This window comes from Mustelus asterias, chromosome 8, assembly GCF_964213995.1.
Source record: "Mustelus asterias chromosome 8, sMusAst1.hap1.1, whole genome shotgun sequence".
Classification (NCBI taxonomy): domain Eukaryota; kingdom Metazoa; phylum Chordata; class Chondrichthyes; order Carcharhiniformes; family Triakidae; genus Mustelus; species Mustelus asterias.
The window spans coordinates 115,729,362-115,754,528 of record NC_135808.1 but is presented as its reverse complement, the minus strand read 5'-3'; the positions used below and the strand labels follow the sequence as shown (position 1 = coordinate 115,754,528).

The window sequence follows — 25,167 nt, the reverse complement described above, 5'->3', positions numbered from 1 at the left end:
TAAATGTCAATAATGATTGCATATCAATCACTGGCTGTGGCATATTCTGGACTCAGAAGTCTTTTATTCCTCAAACAGAAAAGCGTGCCTTGTATGGTGGTTGCCACTTCTGCCTCACAGCACGAGAGACCCGGATTTGATTCCAGGTCTTAGGTGACTGTATGGAGTTTGCACATTCTCCCTGCATGGGTTTCCTCCCACAGTCCAAAGATGTGCAGGTTAGGTGGATTGGCCATGCTAAATTGCTCCTTAGCGTCCCAAATATGTAGGTTAGAGGGAACTAGTAGGGTAAATATGTGAGGTTACAGGTATAGGACCTGAGTAAGATTCTCTCTTGATGGGTCAATGCAGATTCAATTGGCCTCCTGTACTGGAGAGATTTCTATGATTTTACAAATGGGACCAAGCTGGGTGGTAGAAGGGCCTGTATGATTGGGTGCAAACGCTTAGGGTGGCGAGCCTGTCAGTTTCCTGTCTCCACAGCCCCCTCCCATTCCATCGCCCCACACACCACATGTTCCGTTGAGGTCAGCTTCCATGTCCAAAGGCCAATTGAGGCCCTTCATTGGTAAATTAAGGGCAAATTATAGGATTCAACTGCCACAGTGGAAAGGTCAGGGGGGCGGGGTGGGGGAGATGGGTAAGCCGCCAGTTACATCCTGGTCTCCCTTTGCTTAGAGGTGAGCGGGAGCAGGCATCGTCCTGATCGGGCATTCTGTGCTCCAAGGGGAGCCCTTATTGGCGACGAGGCTTTACCACCGGAAAAGCACCTTCTGACCTCCACACTCACTGCCCCAACCCGGACTGGCCAAAGTGAGCCCACCCCACCTTCTGGGTCTTCCTCTATGATGGCTGTTCTGGGGCCTGCTGCAGTTCCTGATGACGCTGTTGAGACTGGAGAGCTCCAACCCTCAGATTGGCAACTCTTGAAATCAGAGCTCCCGGAAATGGCCTTGACGGGGCCGTCACTGAAATTCTGGCTGCCTTGGCCATTAAATTCACCACCAAATCTCTCAACTGAGCAAAAGAAAATTTCATGTTATAGAAGGTAATGATTTTAAACAGAGTGATTGCATTTTGAGATAGATCTAAACATATATTTTGATCATTATGTCACAAACCCTTGTGTTATATTAGATTCTGATTTTTGATTAGAAAAAGTAAATCAACTTTTCAGGAACACTTGTGTACTGTGCTAGAAATCCAGTGCATCATTTAATGGTGTACTTTTTTTCCCCCCAACAGATAGGGAACTGGTTTGTAGCAATGTTTACTTACGTCAAAAGTCTTCCCCGCTACCTTATCCCATGCTACTTTGATGCAGTCCTCATAGGGGCATACACAACTCTTGTGGATATAACATGGAACGAAATGTCAAGGTGCGTCTGATAAATAAAAATATATTTAATGGTGAAGTGTTGTGGTGACACAGAAGGTTAGAATATTATTATTTCACCTCTAAGGCTTGCATTAAAAAATAGAAGCTAGAAGCAGGAGTAGACCATTCTGCCGTTCAAGCCTGCTCTGCCATTCATTTTGATCATGGCTAATCATCAAATTCAATATCCTGATTTTCCCCCCTCATATCCCTTGATCCCTTTAGCCCCAAGAGCAATATCTAATTTCTGCTTGAAATCAGCCAACATTTTGGCCTCAACTACATTCTGTCATAGTGAATTCCACACATTCAGCACTTCCTGGGTGAAGAAATTTCTCCTCGCCTCAGTTCTAAAAGGTTACCCTTTATCCTCAAATTATGACCCTTAGTTCTGGACTCGCCCACCATTGGGAAAATTCTTTCTGAATCTACCCTGTCTAAACCTGTTAGAATTTTATAAGTTTCTATGAGATCCCCTCTCACTCTTCTAAACTCCAGTGAATATAATCCTAACCAACTTAGTCTCTCCTCATATGACAGATCTGCCATGCCAGGAATCAGCCTGGTAAACCTTCGCTGTACTCCCTCTATAGCAAGGACATCCTTCCTCCGATAAGGACACCAAAACTGCACGCAATACTCCAGGTGCGGCCTCACCAAGGTCCTATACAGTTGCAGCAAAACATCCCTATCCCTATACTCACATCCTCTCACTATGAAGGCCAGCATACCATTTACCCTCTTTACTGCCTGCTGTACTTTCAGCGACTGATGCGCGAGAGCACCAAGGTCTTGCTGAGTATCCACCTCTCTCAATTTACTATATATTAAGCTAAAAGAAAAAGTTTAGAAAAGGAAAATTGGAGCCAGGACAGCAAACTGGAGCAGCATTTTTAAATAAAAAGATCAAAATACAAAGCAAATGTTCAGAGATGCAAAAAGAGAATATGATAAACTTGCAAAAGATATCAAACCTAACAAAAAGAATGTTATTTCATTCATTTATCAATGACTTCATTGAAAGAATAGAGAACTGTATATCCAGACAGCATTAAGTTAATAACAGGAGTAGGCCATTCAACCCCTCCGCCTGTTGTGTCATTCAGTGATCTGCATCTGAACTTCATTGTTCCATATCCTTTTGCTTAAAAAAAAATCCATGAATTTCAGTTTTTACATTTTTGATTGAGTGAGCATTGGGGAAGAGACTTCCAAGTTACTACCATATCCCTAAAGAAATGCTTTCTGATTTTTGCTCCTGAATGGCCTAATTCTGATTTTAAGGTTAGACCTCACCCTTCCTGATCTCATCTCTTGTTCTGTCATTCCCCCATCAGATTAAATGGTTTCTCTCTATCGACCGTATCAATTCTTGATTGCCCCTTAATCCTCCATACACAGCAGAATACAGACCTGTCTTATTCAACCTGCCTTCATAATTTAACCCTGTTAATTCTTCTGTTATTTTGATCTGTGCTGCACCGCCTTCAGGGTCCATATGTCCTTCTTGAGGCATGGTGCAAAGAACTGTGCACAATATTCCAACTTAAGTTTAATGTGAGTTTTCTACAACAGTGGCACATCTTCCATCTCTTTGTATTCCAACCAGGCTAACTCTCAAATTAGAAAATAGCCGTAAGGCTCAATGACAGCTCTCTGACTTGGAAGGTTCTCGATTCAATCCCCACTCCGGAGACTTGTACATATAATCTGCCTAGTACTTCAATGCAATACTGTGGTGTGGTGCACGGCCAGAGCTGTTGTCTGACCAGAAGTTAAAAGTTTGAACAACTCTAATCAAAGAAAAGCAGGGGAGTGGGAAGATTTCCTATCATTTATCCCTAAACAGAATCACTAAAACCTTGTTTGCCTGGTCACTTATCTCAGTGATGTTTCTGGAACCTAGCTGCCCACACCTTGGCTGCCGTGTTTCCATATTCTACAGTAACTGCACTTCCAAAGTTCTGCATTGGATCCCAAGCGCTTTGGAATATTCTGGTTGTAAAGGGAGCATTTTTTTTTAGCAGATTTGTAGCAAAGCAAAATGTGATTTTAACCTGTTACTCCAGCAAGTGGTGGCAAAAGATATGGAGCTGAATTTAACAGGACTTCAGAGTCTCCTCTTTCCTTCCAACCTCCCCACCCCCACCCCTCCACAAGCTGGGTTAAAAAGTCAGACTCGCAGCCTTAGGACTTCTGCCTCTCAATAATAGGAAGTTCCCTCTCATTGAACTGCTGGTTCTAATGTCAGCAGCTCCAGTATCAGAAGCTCCACTGGGAACATTGGCCATTGCCAATGTTATAATGGGGCCTTCACCAGGGACCATTGGAGCTTACTGAGAGATAAGTGTGGATGGGATAGGATAGCGGGGGGATGGGGGTGAGCTTGCGAGCAAGGTAGATGAAAGGGGAGCTAAGGTTTGAAGACCAGTGTGTGGGAGGGTGGTGCCAAGGAGGGATCACTCCTCTGGCCCATGCAAGAAGACCTGACTGCTTGACATGGGCTTCTCCTGAATCTCAGCAGTGACAGGATAAGACCCTAAAGTGGGAATTAATTGCCCACTGTAATGGCCTTAATTGGCCCACTGGAGGGTGGGCTACCTGATGCGCCCCCAGCCCCTATGGTTGATGTAATTGCAGCAGGGGCAGGGTGGGAGAATAGGCAGACTGGCCACCTGTTAGAGTTAATGTATCCTACTGCTTTCAAACCTGCCAACGGGGGAAGCATTAAATGCAACCCATGGTTTTACCAGGGTGGCCCACTTGTTTAGCTAGTTGAGTGTTTGATTACCAGCCATAACTTTGCTGGTTGATCTTTTTCATTTGGATGGTTGGGAGGGGTAGCAAGGGTTTGGGGAGAGTTGCAGAAGGCTAGATCGGAGTGGACGCATTTATAAGATTGAAAAGTTTAATTTATTATTGCTAAGATTTCTACTGATTTCTTGTAGCTTTGTGCAAAATGGTTCAACATTTGTGAAGCGACTTGCTCTGAGTTCACTGCAGATGTGTGGAGTGGGAAGACTTCCTTCTCTTCCAAAACTGTCCGGTTGCATAGAAGGTGTTCCAACTCGACCAAATTACATTACTGGTGAGATGGAGCAATGCTGCGTTTCCTTAGCGGCTGGTAAGCGACAACCACTTTTCATCCTATATTTTAGTTTAAATGTATTAAAAAAGGAATCGTTACCTTTTCATGTCGGAATCACCAGTAAACCTGAAGCCTCCACACTTTGCTGTCCCTTTATAACTGGTCTCAATGTTTAAAAACACCTCCAAAAGAAAGAAGGCTGTGTCATCAGAAAGAATTTTGTTGATTTGTCTTCACATTTCAAGATTGACTCTATAGCTTCTGTACCAAAATGATTGTGCTTTTCAGAGTGACTTTGTGTGAAGAGCAATAATCATTCAGCATTATAATTTCATAGCAAACCTGTCATGAAATAAATATGATTCACTGCTTTTTGTAGAGGTTTACGGTACTCTATATCCTGTATAACATGCAGCATTTGTACTTTACCTGTGACCAGGAAGCCCCTCTGATATCACTGAATAATTTTCTCTTGCATTGTTTTGCTAAAAAGCCATTTACCTTTCTTTTATTTTTCAATTCTATCTCTTCTAATTAGGATTTTCAAATTTCTTATTAAGGGCTGCCATATTTTTCTGCTGGTTTGTTCCGCTGTTGGGGAAGAGATACGTTCATCTCTCTCAGAGGTCTGATGCTGGTAACCGGACGCTATTTAGAGGCCAGGTAAGGAATGATCATGTCACAGAATCCAAGAAATGTCTGAGGCAATTTTCCTGGGCATGTTTGAGTGCATGTTGTGATTTTCCCCACTAGCACTGAAGGACGCTGTTCTTCCTATTGTGCAGTGCTAGCACTGTGCCTACAATGGAACTGGCTACATTACAACCATTTTCCTGCTCTTCCTGGCACCCTCTGGTATCTTTGCTGATCACGTCTGTCTCTTCTCCATCGAAATTTTTTTTTCCCTAAAAGGAAACTGATATCCCGCTTTGCACCCAGCCTGCACACTTCAGTGTTTTTAACCAATGTATGTTGATCGAGTCTGCATAAGTCAGAGGAGTGGCAAAATGCTTCTTGTAAGGTTTAAGCTATTTAGTGGCTGCACTTGGCCAGAATGAATTTAATGGGGAGGTGGTGGTGGAGTGTTGTCTTCACTGGACTAGTGATCCAGAGATCCAGGGCAGTGCTCTGCGTACAAATCCCACCATGGTCGATGATGAAATTTAAATTCAATATATATCTGGAATTAAAAGTATAATGATGCTCATGAAACCATTGTCATTAAAAAAAAATCCGGTCCACTCATGTCCTTTTAGGGAAGGAAATCTGCCTTCCTTACCCGTTCTGGCCAACATGCGATTCCAGACTCAGAGGTAAGGTTGACTCTTAAATGGCCTAGCAAGCCACTCGGTGCAAGGTAAATCAGGAATGGGCAATAAATGCTGGCCCAGTCAGGTTTTCTTCCAGGATGGAGGGCGTGTTCTCGCTGACTTCTTGCTCAAAACGGGCATAGAATGCGTTGAGCTCACCGGGGAGGGATGCATTGGAACCGGCGATTTTACCTGCCTTCATCTTGTAGCCTGTTAGGTCTTGCAGACTTTGCCATAGTCAGCAGGGGTCCGTGTGGCTAGCCTAGGATTCTAGCTGTCATCGTGGCTTTCAAAAGTAATTATTTGAAGAGAAATTTTCAGAGCTATCGGGAAAAGGTGTGGGATTGAGACTAGCTGAATCGCTCTTACAGATGATCAGTATAAAACATGTTGGGCCGAATGGCCTCCTATGCTGTAATAATTCTATCATTCCATGATTAGAATTTAGCGTCAGTGGAAGTAAAACTTGTTCTTTAACACACAATGTTGGTTGAATAGAATACACAAAATCTCAACTTTTTATTTTCTGCTCTGTAATATGAGAATACTAATATCCTTTAAAACAAATATATACATACACATCCCAAGAATTAATTTTTAAAAATAATATCAGTTTTACTTCTCTCTCCAGACGCTGCCAGACTGGCTGAGGTTTTCCAGCATTCCTTGTTTTTATTTCGGATTTCCAGCTCTTGCAGTATTTTGTTTTTCTTTCCAGAGTACATCAGGTTTTAGTCGTGAGAGCCTATTGTTTAACCCCAAATTTCTCATTGAACAGGAATTAGAGGGGGGGAATTTTCCCTTCCCGCCCACACGGGAATCCTAGCAGGCGGAGGATGGACCATGCAAAAGATTCGTTGACCTCGGGTGAGATTTACCAGTTCTGGGGCAAGAGTGGCCAGAAAATCCTGCCCAAGAGTTTCGCATGATCTGTGTGTTAAAGTCAAATTTGAGACTTTATTTTGCAATTATTGTCTTGTATGAATGTAAATTATTGATCTTTTTATGTCAAAAATCTGCAGTAATTTCAATTTGAAAATATTTGATTTAATTACAGGAATATAATCCTTGCATTTGCCTCCACTCTGCGGCATGGCCTAATTCCAAATCTACTCGGTAATGGGATATGTGCTCGATACAATTGTAGAGATGCTGTCTGGTGGTGGCTTCAATGTATCCAGGATTACTGTATGAAAGTTGAGAAGGGAGTGAAAATTCTCAAATGTCCTGTATCGCGACTGTACCCTGATGACGAGTCTCCGCCTCTCGAATCAGGCACTGTGGTAATTGTTTACTTTGTTCTAGTAATTTGCAGCAATATATAACTGGCACAAATGACTTTCTCCTACAGTAGTGACAAATCCTTGTAATTACAAATGGCTTTTTCCCCTCTGCTGGTGGAGCATCAACACCTGAGGATATTTGCTTTTGCAATTTTAGACCATTTTGTATTCGAACTTAGTTTCATAAAAACTTGTTTCCCTTGATGCACAAGAAGAATTGAGCAGAATACAGTAAGAGGCCTCTCAATACTAGGTTAAAGTCCAGCAGGTTTATTTGGAATCATGAGCTTTTGGAGCGCTGCTGCTTCATCAGGTGAGTGGAGAACTGGGTTCACAAGCACGGCATATACAGACAAAGACACAATTGCAAGATAATGGTTTGAATGCGAGTCTTTTCAGGTAATCGAGTCTTTATGGGTACAGAAAGTGCAAGTGGAGAGAGGAATAATCACAGGCTAAAAAGGTGTAAATTGTCTCAAACCAGGACAGTTCGTAGGATTTTGCAAGCCCAGGCCAAATGGTGGGGATTACATGTAGTGTGACATGAACCCAAGATCCTGGTTGAGGCTGTCCTTGTTCACCAGTCGCTGAAGGTAAGCATGCAGGTACAGCAAAGAAGGCAAATGGTATGTTGGCCTTCATCGTGAGAGGTTTTGAGTACAGGAACAAGGATTTGTTGTTACAATTATACAGGGCCTTGGTGAGGCCACACCTAGAATATTGTGTGTAGTTTTGGTCTCCTTTTCTGAGGAAGGATGTTCTTGTTCTCGAGGGAGTCTGAGGATCGTGGGATTATATTCATTGGAGTTTAGGAGGTTGAGGGGAGATCTGATAGAAACTTACAAGATAATGAACGGCTTAGATAGGATGGACGTAGGGAAGTTGTTTCCATTAACAGGGGAGACTAGGACGCGGGGGCACAGCCTTAGAATAAAAGGGAGTCACTTTAGAACAGAGATGAGGAGAAATTTCTTCAGCCAGAGAGTGGTGGGTCTGTGGAATTCATTGCCACAGAGGGCTGTGGAGGCCGAGACGTTGAGCGTCTTCAAGACAGAAATTGATAAATTCTTGATTTCTCGAGGAATTAAGGGCTATGGGGAGAGAGCGGGTAAATGGAGTTGAAATCAACCATGATTGAATGGTGGAGTGGACTCGATGGGCCGAATGGCCTTACTTCCGCTCCTATGTCTTATGGTCTTATGGTCTTATGGAGTGCAACAAAGGTTTACCAGGCTGATTCCGGGGATGGTGGGACTGATGTATGAGGAGAGATTGACTAGGTTAGGATTGTTTTCACTGGAGTTCAGACGAATGAGGGGGGACCTCATAAAGACTTATAAAATTCTAACAGGACTAGACAGGATAGATGTAGAGAGAATATTCCCGATGGTGGGGGAGTCCAGAACCAGGGGTCACAGTCTGAGGATTCAGGGTAGGCCATTTAGAACGGAGATGAGGAGACATTTCTTCACCCAAAGAGTAATGAGCCTGTGGAATTCATTACCACAGGAAGTAGTTGATGCCAAAATATTAAATGTATTCAAGTGGCGGCTAGATATAGCACTTGGGGAGAATGGGATCAAAGGTTATGGGGAGAAAGCAGGATTAGGCAATTGAGTTGAATGTTCAGCCATGATCGTGATGAATGACGGAGCAGGCTCGAATGGGCCAAATGGCCACCTCCTGCTCCTATCTTCCATGTTTCTATGTCCTCATTCGTGCGCAACTTGGCTATCAGTTTCTGCTCGGCGATTCTGCGTTGTCATGTGTCTTGAAGGCCACCTTGGAGAACGCTTATCCGAAGATCAGAGGTTGAATGCCCTTGACTGCTGAAGTGTACCTCTCACTGGAAGGGAACACTCCTGCCTGGCGAGTGTCCATTCATCTGTTGATGAACAGATTCCAAATAAACCTGTTGGACTTTTAACCTGATGTTGTGGGACTTCTTACAGTGCCCACCCCAGTCCAATGCCGGCATCTCCACATCATTGAACAGAATAGTATAACATTTACTGTTTGGCAGCCCAGGAATAACTTGGCTTTCCAACAACTCCCTGTAGTGATCTTGTGTCGTTGCGATTGCAAGAACAAATGTTTAACTCTGTCCAGTTTGCCTCCCGCCCTTCTTTTCATTTTTCCCCTTACAAAATGCAAAAGAAAAGGAGGAAAATTAGGTTAAATGTGTTCTGAAGGATCCTTTTATTTTGAACAAGAATGGTAGTTTTCTGTACCCATTAATCAATAAAAGCAACAGTAACTATTAAAGCTGCCTGGTGAATAGCATAGCGCTGTGCTGAAGGCACTTTTCTGTACTTAACAACAACTCTGGTATTTATATAACACCTTAAATGTAATAAAAGGTCTCAAGGTACTTCGCAATTGCATTATAAAATCAACTATGACACCACGACAGAAAAGGAGATGTTAATACCGTTAACCAAACGTTTGGCCAAAGATTAGGGTTTTAAGGAGTGTATTAAAGGAGGAAAGTGAGGTAGAGAAGTTTCGAGATGGAATTCCAGAACTTAGAGCCTGGACAGCTGAAGGCATAGCCACCTATGATGGAGTAATTAAAATTGCGGAAGCTTAAGAGGCTGGAATTTGTGAAGTGCACATACCTCTGATCATTGTAAGGCTGGAGGAACTTAGAGATGGGGGAGAGGGGGGTGGGGGGGGGGGCGGCGGAAGGAGGTGGGTTCAGGCCACAGAGAGATTCGAAAACAAGGATGGGAGTTTTATGATCAGGGCATTGCTTAACCATAAGCCAGTGGGGGCCAGCGAGCACAGAGGTGATAGGTCAACAGAATATAATGTATGATAAGACACAGCAACAGAGATTAGAATAACCTTGTGTTTTCAGGGGGTAGGCGGCTGGTGTTTTGATTTGAGTTGCAGTCTAATTAGGGTTCTATAGGGTTTGACTATTTTCCTAAGAAAACTACTTTGGACTGTAGTTGGTAAAAGCCATTCTTGTTTATTCACAGATCTATGCATCTCGGTAACTATATGACATTGTACTTATTCCCTCCAGATCAGTTGCTTCATCATCTGACATTGCATCATAGTTACATCAGTAGCTACATCAATAGCTGCTTCTGATGTTAACTATTTACTCTACAGCTGGCCAAGAGTTTGTTAGGAGCCAAGACTGGAGATAACAAAAGCACTGATGAGGGGTTTTAGCAGCAGAAGTGCTGATGTGGAACAAAGTCGAGTAATGTTAGGGAAGTGGTGGTAGATTGCCTTGGTGGTGAGATCCCAGATCTGTGGTTGAAAGGTGATCTGGGGTCCAATATGACTCTGAGATTACTAAAAGTCTGTTCCAGACTCAGAAGGGTGGGGTTTGGGGCGGTGTTCAAAGATTATGGGCGGAATCTTTCCAAATATCGGCAAAGGCTGATGGTGCGCAGCAAAGGCGGCGTTGAAGCCACCGGCACCTTTCTCCGCAGTATCATGAGGGACATCGAAAAAAAGGCATGGGATGGGCCCCGCTGGAGCCAGCCCCACAAGCAACATTATTTTTTGAAGATTGGCCATCATTTTTAAAGGCAGCCCCCCCCACCCCATATACATACACACACACACACACACACACCCTGTGTCCACTCTTCCGGCACTGTTCCCTGGCACTGCAAGGCACCTCCCCACCCCGAATGATGTCTGAACTTCTCTGAGAAGTCTGTTCACCAGGTGCACACCTTGGCAGACCAGTTGTGATGCACACCAGTCTGCCTTCATACTGACGTGAATGGACTTTCTTATGTGACGGGGAAGGATGATTCCGGTGTATGTGCCTGATAATTAGCTAATATATAGAAATAATGTTCCTGATATTGTAATGTGTTTCTCAAAGTTCATCACTGCAGGACAGGAGGGGACAATTGCATCATGCTTTTATGTCAAGAGGAAGCCCATTTTGGACATCGCACAAGATTTTCCCCCCTTGTCAAACCCATCCGACAAAAGTGAGAGTTGAAATTCCCGGCCTTTGGTTTTGATCTTCCCAGTACTTAATTTGATGAAATTTCTCTTCATTCAGTACAGGGTATCAGGCAAGCAGCCTCATCATTTAGAGGCAATGGAGCAGTTGAAAGAGGTGGTGGTGAGGTAAAGCTGGGTGCCCTTGCCGTGCATTTAGATACTGAGGGGGTAATTCTCCCATCGTGACCTGCAAATTTTCTGGCGGGTCTGGTCCAGAGAATCGTGTGTCGGCCTTTTCATGGGATTCGCGCATGTATTCCCGATGCATGCGCGTCTCCCAGAGCCAGGGAACAGGCGCAGTCAGGACTGCGCTAGAAAGAGAGGGAAGTGATTTTAATCTGTTTTAAATATATTTTAAATGTAGTTTAACTGTCATTATCGGACCCGGCATGGAACTTGCAGGCCCGATAGCATTCCCCACCCTGCCAGGAGTACTTCACTCCGGCAGGATTTAGAGTAGCTCCCCACGTTCGGGAAACTAGCGGGAGACCCTGCTGGAGTGAAGGGGGGGCAATCAGGGTCCCCCAGGGAGTAGAGTGGTGGTGAGGTGGTGCCCCCTGGGCATGGGCACCATGGGCATGGGCACTGCCCAAGGGCAAAGTGCCCATGCCCAGTGGCCACCTTGGCACTGCCCATCGGGCATCGGGCAGGGCCTATTGTGGACAGGGCCTAGGGGCGATTGATGGGGGTGGGGGGCCCCCTGCCACTCTGCATGGGAATCGGTTTGGGCTGGAGGGAGGCCAGCGATCAGGGCGGGCTGGAGGGGGTGGGGATTGGTCTGTGGGGGTAGGGGGTCTGCTGTGGTGGCGGGGGGTGGATCGCCACTGCTGGGTGTAGGAGGCTGGACATCGGGGCACTCTGGGCTGGGGGGTCGTAGTCGGGGCTGGCCCAGGAATTGTTGTGGGCGCCATGATCGAGCCGTGGGGGGCGCTGGAGGGGCAGCATTGCGGGGGTCCTGGACTGGCCAGCAAACGGGGAGACTGACGGATCGGGGCCACTGCGCATGCGCAAAGTTCCAGAGCTGTCAGCCTCTGGTGTGAATAGGCCCCGCCCCCGGGTTTTTAATGATATTCACGATTGTGACCTCTGCATTGTGCAGAGTGGGGAGATTCGTGTCTGAAGTTGCACTGAAAAAATAGTCGTGATCTAGACCAGTTTTCTTGCCAATTCAGCACTTTTGGGAGAATCGCCCCCTGACATTGTGCTTTATGATGCTTTCACCAAGGGGCAACTTGTAGATGAGAAATAGGAGTGGGCCAAGGATAGATTCTTGCAAAACACCAGAGATATCTGTGCAAGAGCAGAAAGGGAAGCCATTGACGTGGATTAGGAGCGATCAATAAGTGAAAAGTGGGGAAAGGTGATGAGGGCCAATTTTCCTCATTGGGAATCAGTTAATATATAAAACATGAGAAATCCACTTTTTCATGCATCCTGTGAGGTGCTGCTGGATCCACATGTTGTTTTTTCTTGATGTGTGATGGACATTGACACTAAGCAGAAAAATGTTATTGATTTAGCACATGCAGGCTCAGCCTATGATTCACTGTCGCAGTGCTTTCACCACCATGGGTGGCATGGTGACACAATGGTTAGCACTGCTGCCTCAATGCCCGGGATCCGGGTTTGATTCCTGGCTTGAGTCACTGTCTACGCGGAGTTTGCACATTCTCCCCGTGTCTGCGTGGGTTTCCTCCGGGTGCTCCTCCCACAGTCCGAAAGACGTGCTGGTTAGGTGGATTGGCCACACTAAATTCTCCCTCTGTGTACCTGAACAGGCGTCAGAGTGTGGCGACTCGGGGATTCTCATAGTAACTTCATTGCAGTGTTAATGTAAGCCTATTTATGACACTAATAAATAAACTTTAAACTCATGTGAGTGGTCAATTTATTGACCAAAAGATTCTACCACTGGGGGTCAAATCTGGCAATCTTCTAGTCCTGGTCAGTTGGCCATAACCTTCCAGATAGACTCAGCAGAAATAAAAGTAGGCCAGGGTGACTCCAGAAAGGTCAGTATTGTAATAATTGATTTGTTTGAGATTCCCATCTGTCTCCGCTGCTTTAAAGCTGAACTCACGTTCTTGCTCATGCAAGTTTGAACACAAAGTAAAAAATGTCAGAGCAAGAAGGAAGCACAAACAATGTGAGAAATATTGTGATATACTCATGAGTCAGCTGATGATAGGAGTCTTCTTAAACGTGCTTTTGAGCAAATTCCATTTTGGCCTTTCTGTTTTAATGTTATTAATCTTTCCTTGTCTTGAATCAGACTGAAGCAGTTGGAAACAAAGCCCTCTTATGAGAAAAGTACCACCTCTGAAACTAACTCATTGATTCTGACCTAAGAAGAGATTAGATTAGCATACACAGTATTTCGCCTTTATCTTAGTTTGACAAAGGGCAGTCTGCATAAAGTGTGACTACATGTTTGTCCAAGATATGCAATACTGTTCTTCCATATTGGCTTGAACTTTGCAGTAAAAGTAACTGAATAAATTGTACGACAGCTTCTGGCAGCTGCGCCTGTGCAGTTAAACCTGTAAGTCAGGGTGCTGCTATCAAGCCTTGCGCCCTCCTTCAGAAGCTTCACTACACTGTTACCTTGCTTTCAGTGCCATTTAAATACATGGAGCAATGTGAAATGACTGTGCTTACCCACGAATTGGCAAACCACCACTGACAAAGAAAGAACTGCCAAGTAATTGGCACAGGGTAAAGCCTCAGCAATTTGTTTAAGTTTATTCATTAGTATCACAAGTAGGTTTACATTAACATGGGCAGCATGGTGGCGCAGTGGTTAGATTTGATTTATTATTGTTGCATGTGTTAATATACAGTGGAAAGTATTGTTTCTTGCATGCCAAACAAACACAGCATACCGTACATAGAGAAAGAGAGGAGAGCGTGCAGAATTTACTGTCATAGCTATGGTGTAGAGAAAGGTCAATTTAATGCGAGGTAGGTCCATTCAAAATTCTGATGGCAGCAGGGAAGAAGCTCTTCTCGAGTCGGTTGGTACGTGTCTTCAGACTTTTGTATCTTCCGGATGGAAGAAGGTGGAAGAGGGGTGCATTGTGTCCTTAATTGTGCTGGTTGTTTTTCCGAGGTAGCGGGAAGTGTGGACAGCGTCAATAGATGGAAGGCTCGTTTGAGTGATGGACTGGGCTTCATTCACAACCCTTTGTAGTTTCTTGTGGTCTGGGACAGAGCAGGAGCCATACCAAGCTGTGATACAACCAGAAAGAATGTTTCCTATGGTGCATCTGTGAAAGTTGGTGAGAGTCGTAGCGGACATGCCAAATTTCCTTAGTCTTCTGAGAAAGTAGAGGCATTGGTGGGATTTCTTAACTATAGCGTCGGCATGGGGGGACCAGGACAGGTTGTTGGTGATCCGGACACACAAAAACTTGAAGCTCTCAGCCATTTGTACTTCGTCCCCATTGATGTAGACAGGGGCATCTCTTCCACTACGCTTCCTGAAGTCAATGACTATCTCCCTCGTTTCATCGACATTGAGGGAGAGATTATTGTCGTTGCACCATTTCACCAAATTCTCTCTCTTTGCTGTGCTGTGTCTCAACATTGTTTGGTTATTATCAGCAAACTTGAACATCGAGTTGGAGGGGAATTTGGCCACACAGTCAGTGGTGTGTAAGGAGTATAGTAAGGGGCTGAGGACACAGCCTTCTGGGGCACCGGTGTTGAGGATGATCATGGAGGAGGTGTTGTTGCCAATCCTTACTGATTGCAGTCTGTGAGTTAGGAAGTTCAGGATCCAGTCGCAGAGGGAGGAACCGTCAACCAGCTGATGGCAGCACAAGAGAGGAGGCACAACCAATGTACACTGCGAATCCTACAGGCAACATTTTTTGAGAAGGGAAAGAAAAATCCAGGCTAAAAGTGCTGAGATCAGATGCAGTGGGTGAGGTTCAATGGGAGAAGGATGAAGTGAGAGAAGTGAAAATCAGTGACTCGTGTGTCAGACTTGTTAATAGTGTTGGCGCTGGTTGGAGTTCTCCAAAGCAACTCCGAGATAGACTGAGAAAAGAGCAGCACAAGGGCAGGGCCAGATGTTGCCTGTGCCTTGGTACTAGTGTGGGGCAAAGAGGAGCTTGTGGCCCCATTCTGTGATGTCACTTGGAGTCGCAATCCACAGTTGGAGAACAATGCTGTAGATGCTTTGACACTGGATAAACTATTATAACATACTTCCTAGTCGGAAGTGTCGCAATAAGGACTCTTCAGTATTGTTGATTACGGAGAAACATCGTTACCCTGTCCTCATAGGTCTCAGATTCTCTGTAAAGTGGTCCACACTTTGATTTTTCATAACTGCAAGTTCCAGTGCAGAAGTCCACAGAAAATCAATGGACTAACTACCAGCTAGTGTCATTCATTTGGCACTACCACTGGGCCGTTGATGTCTGTTGTTAGGTATTTGTTTAAACTGGGGTCCAAGAGTTGACCATTAACTAGAAATTAGAAGGAAAAAGTCATTATGAAATAACTTATTTTAGCAAACATTTATTTATTTTAAATATTCCAATGAATACATTTTGGGATATGTTTCAAACCAGAGTCAGCCCCTACATGATATAATTCAGGAGGTCATGCAGCGCCATATGGAAGGCGTACAGTTCAGAGAAAGAAATGCTGGTCCTCACATGGATTCACACATGAAAGATGAAGGTAATTATGCGCTATCTCTAATTCCTCTCTCAACTTATCAGCAATAATTCAAGTCATTTTTAAAATGAACGGTCAGTGATGAGGCATTGTATATAACATGATTGGTTTTATTTCCCTTGAAGGATTCAACATTTCCATAGGAGTGGACCCAGAGACAGGCTTTGTGTTTGGAGGACAGCGATACAACTGCGGCACTTGGATGGACAAAATGGGGGAGAGTGACATAGCTCAAAACAAAGGAATTCCGGCTACGCCAAGGTAAACGTCTAAGTAAAATTAGACTGAAGATGTGGAGCTTCAACTCGTGGGCGGAGTTATTTTTAATTGTATATTTTCTTTCCCGCAGTCATTTTTGTGAAGCCACTGAAATTATATTGTAAATTAATTCCTTAAAACTCAATTTGTTGTTTAAAAGCATTTGCGCAGTGGTTAAAGTAAGAGTGGCCATGAAGATTTTCTGCACAAAAATGTATTTGCAGATGTTGCAAGTCAAGAATCAAGCTGTTGTGACAGAAAGTTGTCTCTCCTGCATGATACTTGAGTTGCTTAAATTAACTCAATTGCGTTTGCTTTCCATCAGAGGCTGCTTCAATAGATCAACATGTTGAGCAGGTATTTGACTCCAAATATTATTTGCTATAAAAGAGAGAAGAACAGATATATTTCTCCCCTGTCTCCCTACATGCACTTATTACGTTCACCTGAGACCCACTCCCTGCTCTTCAACCATGTTTACCACTAAACTGCTGACCAATAACTTCCATTCTTCAACTCCAGCTAGCTGTAAGTAGCTTCCTCTCCTGAATATTGTTGCCCTGTCTTTCAAATCTACCACCGTGATTCCCTTCCTCAGTAAGTTTCACCTTTTACCCTTCTGTTCTTGCAAGCTGCTGCTGCTCCTTGTAACCTTCCTTTCCTGACCAAACTCCTTGATGTATTGTCACTTCCTAATTCTTCACATCTTTCCTGCAACTCCATGTCTGAACCATTCCAGTCAAGTTTTCTACCCTTGCCACAGTGGTAAAACAATACTTATCAAAGTTACAGTGACGTCTAATGTGACTGTGGTCACAGTGGACGATAGCCTCCCTCGTTTATCTCGTGCTGTGTGCAGCCTTTGACACAGTTGACCACAATCCTCCTTCAGTGCCTTTCATGTAATCACGATGAGGGGGACTGCTCTTGCTTAACTACTCTTATTCTCTGACTATAACTGGAAGGATCTCCTACACCATTCCTCTGGACCCCTCCTTATCTACCCTTGCCCCTTTTTTCTCATTAGATGTTACCCCTTGACATCATTCAAAACACTGCCAGAATTCACATATAAGCTGATGATGCCCAGTTCTGCTTCTCCACTTCACTGAAAAACAATGGGAATACTGAAGACATTGGGTGGGATTCTGCAATCTCGTTCATAGAAATTAGAAGCAGGAGTAGGCCATTCGGTCCTTCGAGCCTGCTCTGCCATTTATTTTGATCATGGCTGATCATCGGATTAATATCCTGATCCTCCTCCTCTCTTTCCCCCCCCCCCCCCCCTTGATCCCTTTAGCCCCAGAAATATATCTAATTTCTTCTTGAAATCACACAACGTTTTGGCCTCAACTACATTCTGTGGTAGTGCATTCCACACATTCACCATCCGCTGGGTGAAGAAATTCCTCCTCACCTCAGTTCTAAAAGGTTTATCCCTTATCCTCAAACTATGACCCCTAGTTCGAGACTCCCCCACCATTGAGAACATTCTTTCTGAATCTACCCTGTCTAACCCTGTTAGAATTTTATAAGTTTGAGATCTCTTCTCACACTTCTAAACTCCAGCGAATACAATCCTAATCAATTTAATCTCCCCTCAAATGACAGACCTGCCATCCCAGGAATCAGCCTGGTAAACCTTCGCTGTACTCCCTCTGTAGCAGGGACATCCTTCCTCAGATAAGGACACCAAAATTGCACAATGGAGGCAGGCCTCAACCGGGATATTGGGTTCATGTCACACTATCTGTAATTCCCCACAGCTTGCCTGGACTTGCAGAATTTCGCTGGCTGTCCTGTCTGGAGACAATACACATCTCTTTAACCTGTCTTAATGCTCTCTCCACTCACATTGTTTGTACCTTTAAGACTTGATTAGCTGTAAGTATTCACATTCCAACCATTATTCTTTAAATTGAGTTTGTGTCTTTATATGCCCTGTTTGTGAACAGAATTCCCACTCGCCTGAAGAAGGAGTTTAAGGCTCCGAAAGCTTGTGTGGCTTTTGCTACCAAATAAACCTGTTGGACTTTAACCTGGTGTTGTTAAACTTCTTACGGGATTTTCCAGTCCAGCGGAGGTCAATGGACTTTTTAATGGCTCACCACATTTTCCAGCCCCACCCTTGCCTTACAGGACTAAAATTCCACCCTTTGATTTTAAAATGTCCTTCTTCCTTGTGATAAAAGTCCTTGATGGTTTCATTCTTCCCTCTATCTCTGAGACCTCTGCTTTTCACGGCTTTGGTATCTTGTACAGCCCAATATGTCCTTTGGTTCCACATCGGTTTTTATTTTCTATTCCATTTCAAGATACATTCCAATGCATTTCAGTGTTAGAGTCACTTATAATAGAAGCACTGTTGTTGACGGCATTGATTCTTACTGGGGCCTGGTCTCCTAAATGTCCCGCCAGTTGCCGAGTTGGAAAACCATGAATTTCAGCGTCATACATTTTATGGACAGGATGATTTGAATCTCTGCTCAGTGAAAATCACTGAGCCAGGCTGTCGCCATTCTGTTCAGAAAATTGTGAAGAATGTCTGCTGAAGGTCTGACTTGTTCTGTAGTCAAACAAGGCCTATGCCAACTGCGCTATATGTGGAACTAACTCTGTCAGGGTGGCCATCATCCGCTGTCCCTCGATTCGAGGATGGCATTTATTCAGGGTTACGAGTACCTTCTGTGGATCTTCATGTGACTGAGCAGGCTGATTCTTGGCCTGCAGATCTTTGACCGTATGCAGGACATCCCACGAGGTAGTGGAATATGGTGCACAGGAATTGCTTCCTTTCCTTTCTTCCTCTACCTCATCATTAAGGCATTTGGACTCGAAGCACGATGCAGTTTTATGGGCAACTTATTGCTATTTTGGACGCGTAGTAGCAAGAACGTCCCAGTCATTAGTGTCAATGCTGCCATGCTTTGAGGAGAGCATCAGAGTGCCTTTGAAGTGTTTTCTATATCCACCTCTGGAATGCTGGCCATTTTGAGAGTTGGGTAAAACGTAGTAGGCGAGATGCTTTTATCCAACTGGACAGTGTCCAGTCCATTGTCATTAACTTTGAAGGAGTTTTGCCTGAATGGTTTTGAAAATGGCCTTAAGAAGGACACTAGCATTTATTCAATGGTCTTCCCATTGAATCTGGAGGATGCGCTGGAGACATTACTGGTGGAATTTCTCTAGCGTTCTTATGTGTCACTGAGGCACTGTCGCAATACGATACAGTACTTCTGTAGGTCTTTGTTGCCAAACCCTCACTGCTGTGATTTTAGGAGACTGAGTTGATGGCTGGGCGTTTGATCAAACTTTTAATTAACCCTCAGAATCCCTCCTTTCCATCCTCTTAAAGCCTTTGGAGGGTTTTTTTTGTGTTAAAGTCATTATGTAAATACAATTTGTTATAATTTCTCCAAGAATCTTTATCCTGCAGGGTAATATCCAATCTCTTAAAATAACCTGTATTTACTTTTCAGAGATGGATCTGCAGTTGAAATTGTTGGTCTCAGTAAATCAACTATTCGGTGGTTGATGGATCTATACAAAAATTCCAAGTTCCCTTACAGTGGAGTCAAGGCACAGAAAGATGGTGAGAACATTAATTTCTATACATGGTTTACTGTTATTTAATTAGGCCACATCAACTGAGGCTGCTAGATTGCTTGAAATTTTCAAGAATGAGGTTGATACATTTTTGTGGTGAAAAGAATACCAAGAAGCTGCACTTACCCAGGCAAGTGGAGAGTTTTTATTCATTCGTGGGACATGGGCATTGCTGGCTGGTCAGCATTTATTGCCCATCCCTAGTTGCCTGAGGGCAGTTGAGAATCAGACACATTGCTGTGGCTCTGGAGTCACATGTAGGCCAGACCAAGTAAGGATGGCAGATTTCCTTCCCTAAGGGACATTAGTGAACCAGATGGGTTTTTCCGACAATCGACAACGGTTTCATGGTCATCAGTAGATTCTTAATTCCAGATATTTTTTATTGAATTCAAATTCCATCATCTGCCGTGGCGGGATTCGAACCCTGGTCCCCAGGACATTAGCTTAATTTCTGGATTAATGGCCTGGCGATAATACCGCTGGGCATGTCCTCCACCATGCTTTCTGAAGTCGATGGTTATCTCCTTCATTTTGTTGACATTGAGGAAGAGATTATTGTCTTCGCACCAGTTCACCAGATTCTTTACCCTTCCTTTGTGCTCCGTATAACTCAAACCAGTGGAGAATTTTCCCCCCTTTATTCCCATTGACTCCAGTTTTGTTTGGACTCCTTGATGCCACACTCTGCCAAATGTTACCTTGATGTCACACTCTCCTCATCTCTTGAATTCAACTCTTTTGTCTGTGTTTGGACCAAGGTCAGAAGCTGAGTGGCCTTGGCAGAACCCAAACTGAGCATCAGTTAACACTATAAAACAAAAAGAGGCCGGAATCATTGAATTTATTCAGGGTTGAGTTGGATATATTTTTGACTGACAAGGGAGTGAAGGATTATGGGGACAGATAGCGAAGTGGAGTTGAGATCACAGTCAGATCAACCGTGATCTTATCGAATTACAGAACAGGCCCAAGGGGCTGAATGGCCTACTTTTGCTTCTAATTCTTGGGTTCACTCCCATTGGTGAGTCGGTTTAGATGCATAGGAATATGAATAGACCATTCAGCCCCTTGAACTTATTTTGTCATTCAATGAGAATTGTACCTGATTTTGATCTAATCCCACATACCCTCCTGTGTTCCTAATACCTTTGGTGAGGAGACTCTATCCATCTCTATTTTAAATTTAACAATTGGCCAAGCATCATCCATGTTTTGCAGAAGAGAGTTCCACTCTTAACGGGGTGGGGCCTGGGTGGGATTGTTGTCGGTGCATACTCGATGGGCCGAATGGCCCCCTTCTGTACTGTAAGGATTCTATCATTCTATCTTAAACTCTCCAAGCAGCAGAAATATTTTCGGTCTATCAACCCAATCGGTTCCCCTTAATAGCTTGAAAGCTGTGATCAAATTGTCCTTTTAAGCTTCTAAATTCCTGGAGAGCAATCTCTTTTGATTAATCACTTCAAATTGAAGATTGAGGATAATTTTCCTTTTTACTGCCTGAGGGGTACTCTGATAGACTCAATCATCCAGCTGTTATGAATCCCTCACAGTTTGCCCTCTCTTGCAATCGACTCTGCAAATTTTTGATTCAGGTGACAAATATTTTTAAAATACTTCCTACTGTTTACGGTTACTTCAACACCCATTTCACCTTGACATTAGCCCAACCCAGTTAAGCATTATAATTTAAAATGTGCAACGCCATAGTTTCGTTTTGCAAGAGAATTGTATGAGTAATCATTTTGGTTAGTCTCATTGCTGGAACTTCAGCCATGTGGCGCAAGCTTCATTAAATTGAGGGGTTGCAAAATAAGTTTGTAACTTTGACTTTCAAATTCTCTAAACCTGCAATATGGTTACGGTGAACTAACTATCAATTATGCTACACAGGAGGAGAGATATTGATTACGTATGAGCAGTGGAACGAAAAAATACAAGAGAACTTTGAGCGGAACTTCTTTGTTTCCGAAGATCCGAATGATCCCTTTGAAAAGTTTCCCCACCTGGTCCACAAAAGGAACATTTATAAAGACAGCTGTGGTGCTTCCAGCCCATGGTGTGATTATCAACTGAGACCAAACTTCCCGATAGCCATGGCTGTGGTAAGTGGTTGAATTTGCCAGAATAAATGTTGTTGTTTTTATGGGACACTTCCAAAGGAATAAACTTATCAGTAAAGAGGCCACCGTTTAAAAGCAGAATTCCGCAGATGCTGGAAATCTGAAATAAGAGCAGAAAACGCTGGACGTACTTGGCTGGTCAAACAGGATATGTGGCGAGAGAAGAGTTTCAGGTGGGTGAGCTAAAACTGGTCAACTTGAAACATTTGAGCAGAAGTTTCCTCTCCTGCCAGCAGCAGCTTTCATGGCGGGTGAGAGCAGAAAATTTGGGGAGGGGAAACAAAATCAGATTCCCGCGGGATTGGGGGGGAAACAGTTTGGAATTTTCCCTTTGCTCTTTTCATGGTGGGTCAGATATCCCGCAGATCAGTGTTGGGAATACCAATTACATCCATTACCATGTCATGAATGCTTACTAATTATGCAGCTTGTGACATATCAGCAGGAATTCGGACGTGTCTGAAACATGTTTGGATTTGAATGGTGTGCAGCAGGGTGGATCAGGTAGGTAGCGGATGAAGTTCAATGCAGAGAAGTGAGGTGATGCATTTTGGTAGGAATAACAATACAGGCAATACAAATTAAGGAGCTCAATCCTTAGAGGGGAAGAGGGTCTTTGATGTATATGTGCCAATTTAATTGCAGATGGCATTAGGGTGTTTCTCACCCCTATCACTGCACACTAGGGGGCACTGTCTCCTCTTACAGGTATCAGTCCTCCCCAGCAAACATAAGGGGAACCCCTCCCACAGGGCTGTCCAGAGGGTCCAGCCCTGGCACTGCCCTCTGGCACAAGCTGGCACTGCCAGGCTGGCATGATACTAGAGCATTGCCTGTGCATGTCCCCCTCAGTAGGCGTTTTAACAACACCAGGTTAAAGTCCAACAGGTTTATTTGGTAGCAAATGCCATTAGCTTTCGGAGCGCTGCTCCTTCGTCAGATGGGGTGGATATCTCCATATGGAGATCCATGGAGTGGATGTCCCCCTCTCCCAGGAGCTATACTTATCTTTGCGCCCCCAGGGGGTCCCCACAACTGAATCTCAAAGAATTCCAGAGCTGTTGTAAACCTCGCCGATGCTGGCTAGGTTTGAATATTCAGTGAGGGGGATCATGTGACAGGGGTGCTGGCTGATTGTATGCAAATTTATTGAAATCCATTACAATGAATTTCTCATCCCTTGTTACGTAACCGGCAAGGAGCATGCCAAATCCGGAAACGCGATCTCTCTGGAAATTGTTCCCCAATTCGGTCTAGACTTTCCACTGCCATTCCGGGAGTGAACGTGGGTGGGACTTTCTCCACAGGCAGGACTTTCCGCACCAATCCCCCAGTCACTTGTCTTGTGGCAGCAGTCTCCCATTGGCCAACAGTGCGATCATCCAGTCCCAGCACTGTCAGCAGGATTTCCTGTTGTTTGCCTCCCCTGCTGCTGGAAATGTACAGCAGGGTGTTGCTTTCAGTAGAAAACGGTGGGCGTCATGGTGGTACAAACACTGCTGCCTCACAGCACCAGCGACCTGGGTTCAATTCTGGCCTCGGGTCACTGTTTGTGTGGAGTTTGCACATTCTCCCCGTGCCTGTAGGTTTCCTCTGGGTGCTCTGCTTTCCTCCCACTCTCCAAAGATGTGCAGGTTAGATTGATTGGCCCTGCTAAATTGACCCTAGTGTCAGAGGGAGTAGCAGGGTAAAAATGTGGGGTTATGGGAATAGGGTCTGGGTGGGATTGTGGTCGGTGCAGGCTCAATGTGCCGAATGGCCTCCTTCTGCACTGTAGGGATTCTATGAACTCTATCTAGGACCAGAAGATCCTGCCGGCAGGATCAGCCAGAAAATCCTGCCCAATGCCTTTGGGTGTCATTCAGACAGAAGACTCCAGAATTCATTGGCTTCACAAGACAATTGTACAGTTGTTCCAGCATTCTTCCCATGGCTGCTTGCAGAGGCTCATCATCTGACTCGGACTGTCACTGTCTTTGACCGCAGTGGAGATGTGTCAGTGAGGTGTTCTCCAGATTGTGACCCTGAGCCTAATCCACAGCTGTGAGCTACCAAAGTGTCTGTCTCTGCACCGTTGGAGAGTGCAGATCATAGAATCATAGAACTCCTACAGCGCAGAAGGAAACCCTTTGGCCCATTGAATCTGCACCGACCACAATCCCATCCAGGCCCTATTCCCGCAACCCCACACACTTACTCTGCTAATCCCCCTGTCAATTTAGCACGGCCAATCCACCTAATCAGCACAACTTTGGAGTGTGGGAGGAAACCAGAGCACCCGAAGGAAACCCACACAGACATGGGGAGAATGTGCAAACTCTGCACAGACAGTGACCCGAGGCCAGAATTGAACTTGGGTCCCTGGCGCTGTGAGGCAGCAGTGCTAACCACTGTGCCACCATGTCGCCCTGTGCAATGAACGCAGTGACGCATCATCTTCTGATGTCTCCTCAGAGTCTGCCTCAGCATCCACCTCTGAGGTTAGCTGGGGCTTACATCGGCCTTGCTTGTGTGCCTGAACCTGCTAGTGCCTGTAAGAAATAAATCCGTTTAGTTCATGAACAGGCGGCAGATGTGATTGTATGACCCTCGCTGTGAATGTCAAGAGGTGATCAGCTGGTGGACGGCTCATCCATGGTGGCGAGCCTGATCTCACCTTCTCTGCAGGAGTCATCCCTGTCAGCTCGGCAGCATTCTCCTTGGGTTGACTGGCCCTCCTCCCATCTGGGATCTTTCCCTCTTGTTGAGGACAACCTTAACCCGCATGGAGACAAATGGATGGAATATGATGAGAAAGGATGGAACAGAGGTTGGGAAGCATGCGTGCCTGCTGTGTGTGGGGAGCCCTCCCCTTTTAGGATTAAAGATGGAGTTAGTGCAGCATGATAGATGGGATGCTGGTGATAATTGATGTTGATGTGAGACAGTTAGTGCTGATGTGTGTCCCCCATTAATATGGTATGAGACCCTTGAGCAGTGTAAGCCTTTGAGTGCATGATGCCATGATAAGAGAGAGGGTGAGATTAGAGTGAGTTGAAGGTTGACTTACCCTGGTGGAATGGATGAAATCATTCATTATCTTCATGCACCGGATTGCATTTCTGGGACATGTGCCTGACGAATATACGCCCTTGCAAATGCTTCCGAGGTTGGTGGGCTTGTCCTGGAGCCATCACTGGGGTAGAGGACATCACGCTCTTGCTGAATGTCTCTTAACAAAGCCACCAGGGAGTTGTTGCCAAACCTCACTGCAGCTGCCACCTTATGTACAGCTATCTTGAGACGTCTCCTAAAGGCAACTGGGCTGGAGAGGGTGGATATATGTGTCGGGTGCTGTCTAACTATGACACCTAGACTTTCAACTGCACTAGATGACGTTGTTACCTGCCGTGTGATTTGGAGAGACACTCGTCTATGATTGATTAATTAGCTTTTCTAGCGTGAACCC

General features: G+C 44.7%; 1 protein-coding gene across 2 annotated transcripts in view; it reads left to right on the top strand.

Annotated features, from left to right (window-relative positions):
* Positions 1-25,167, top strand: part of LOC144497470 (glycogen debranching enzyme-like) — a 99,702-nt gene that overhangs the window by 68,064 nt on the left and 6,471 nt on the right. For both annotated transcript variants that reach the window (XM_078218791.1, XM_078218790.1), the window contains exons 23-30: positions 1,246-1,379; positions 4,327-4,502; positions 5,027-5,129; positions 6,834-7,059; positions 15,621-15,732; positions 15,855-15,990; positions 19,467-19,579; positions 21,490-21,701. In XM_078218791.1, coding sequence (XP_078074917.1) covers positions 1,246-1,379; positions 4,327-4,502; positions 5,027-5,129; positions 6,834-7,059; positions 15,621-15,732; positions 15,855-15,990; positions 19,467-19,579; positions 21,490-21,701 — 1,212 coding nt within the window. The remainder of the gene's footprint in view (positions 1-1,245; positions 1,380-4,326; positions 4,503-5,026; positions 5,130-6,833; positions 7,060-15,620; positions 15,733-15,854; positions 15,991-19,466; positions 19,580-21,489; positions 21,702-25,167) is intronic.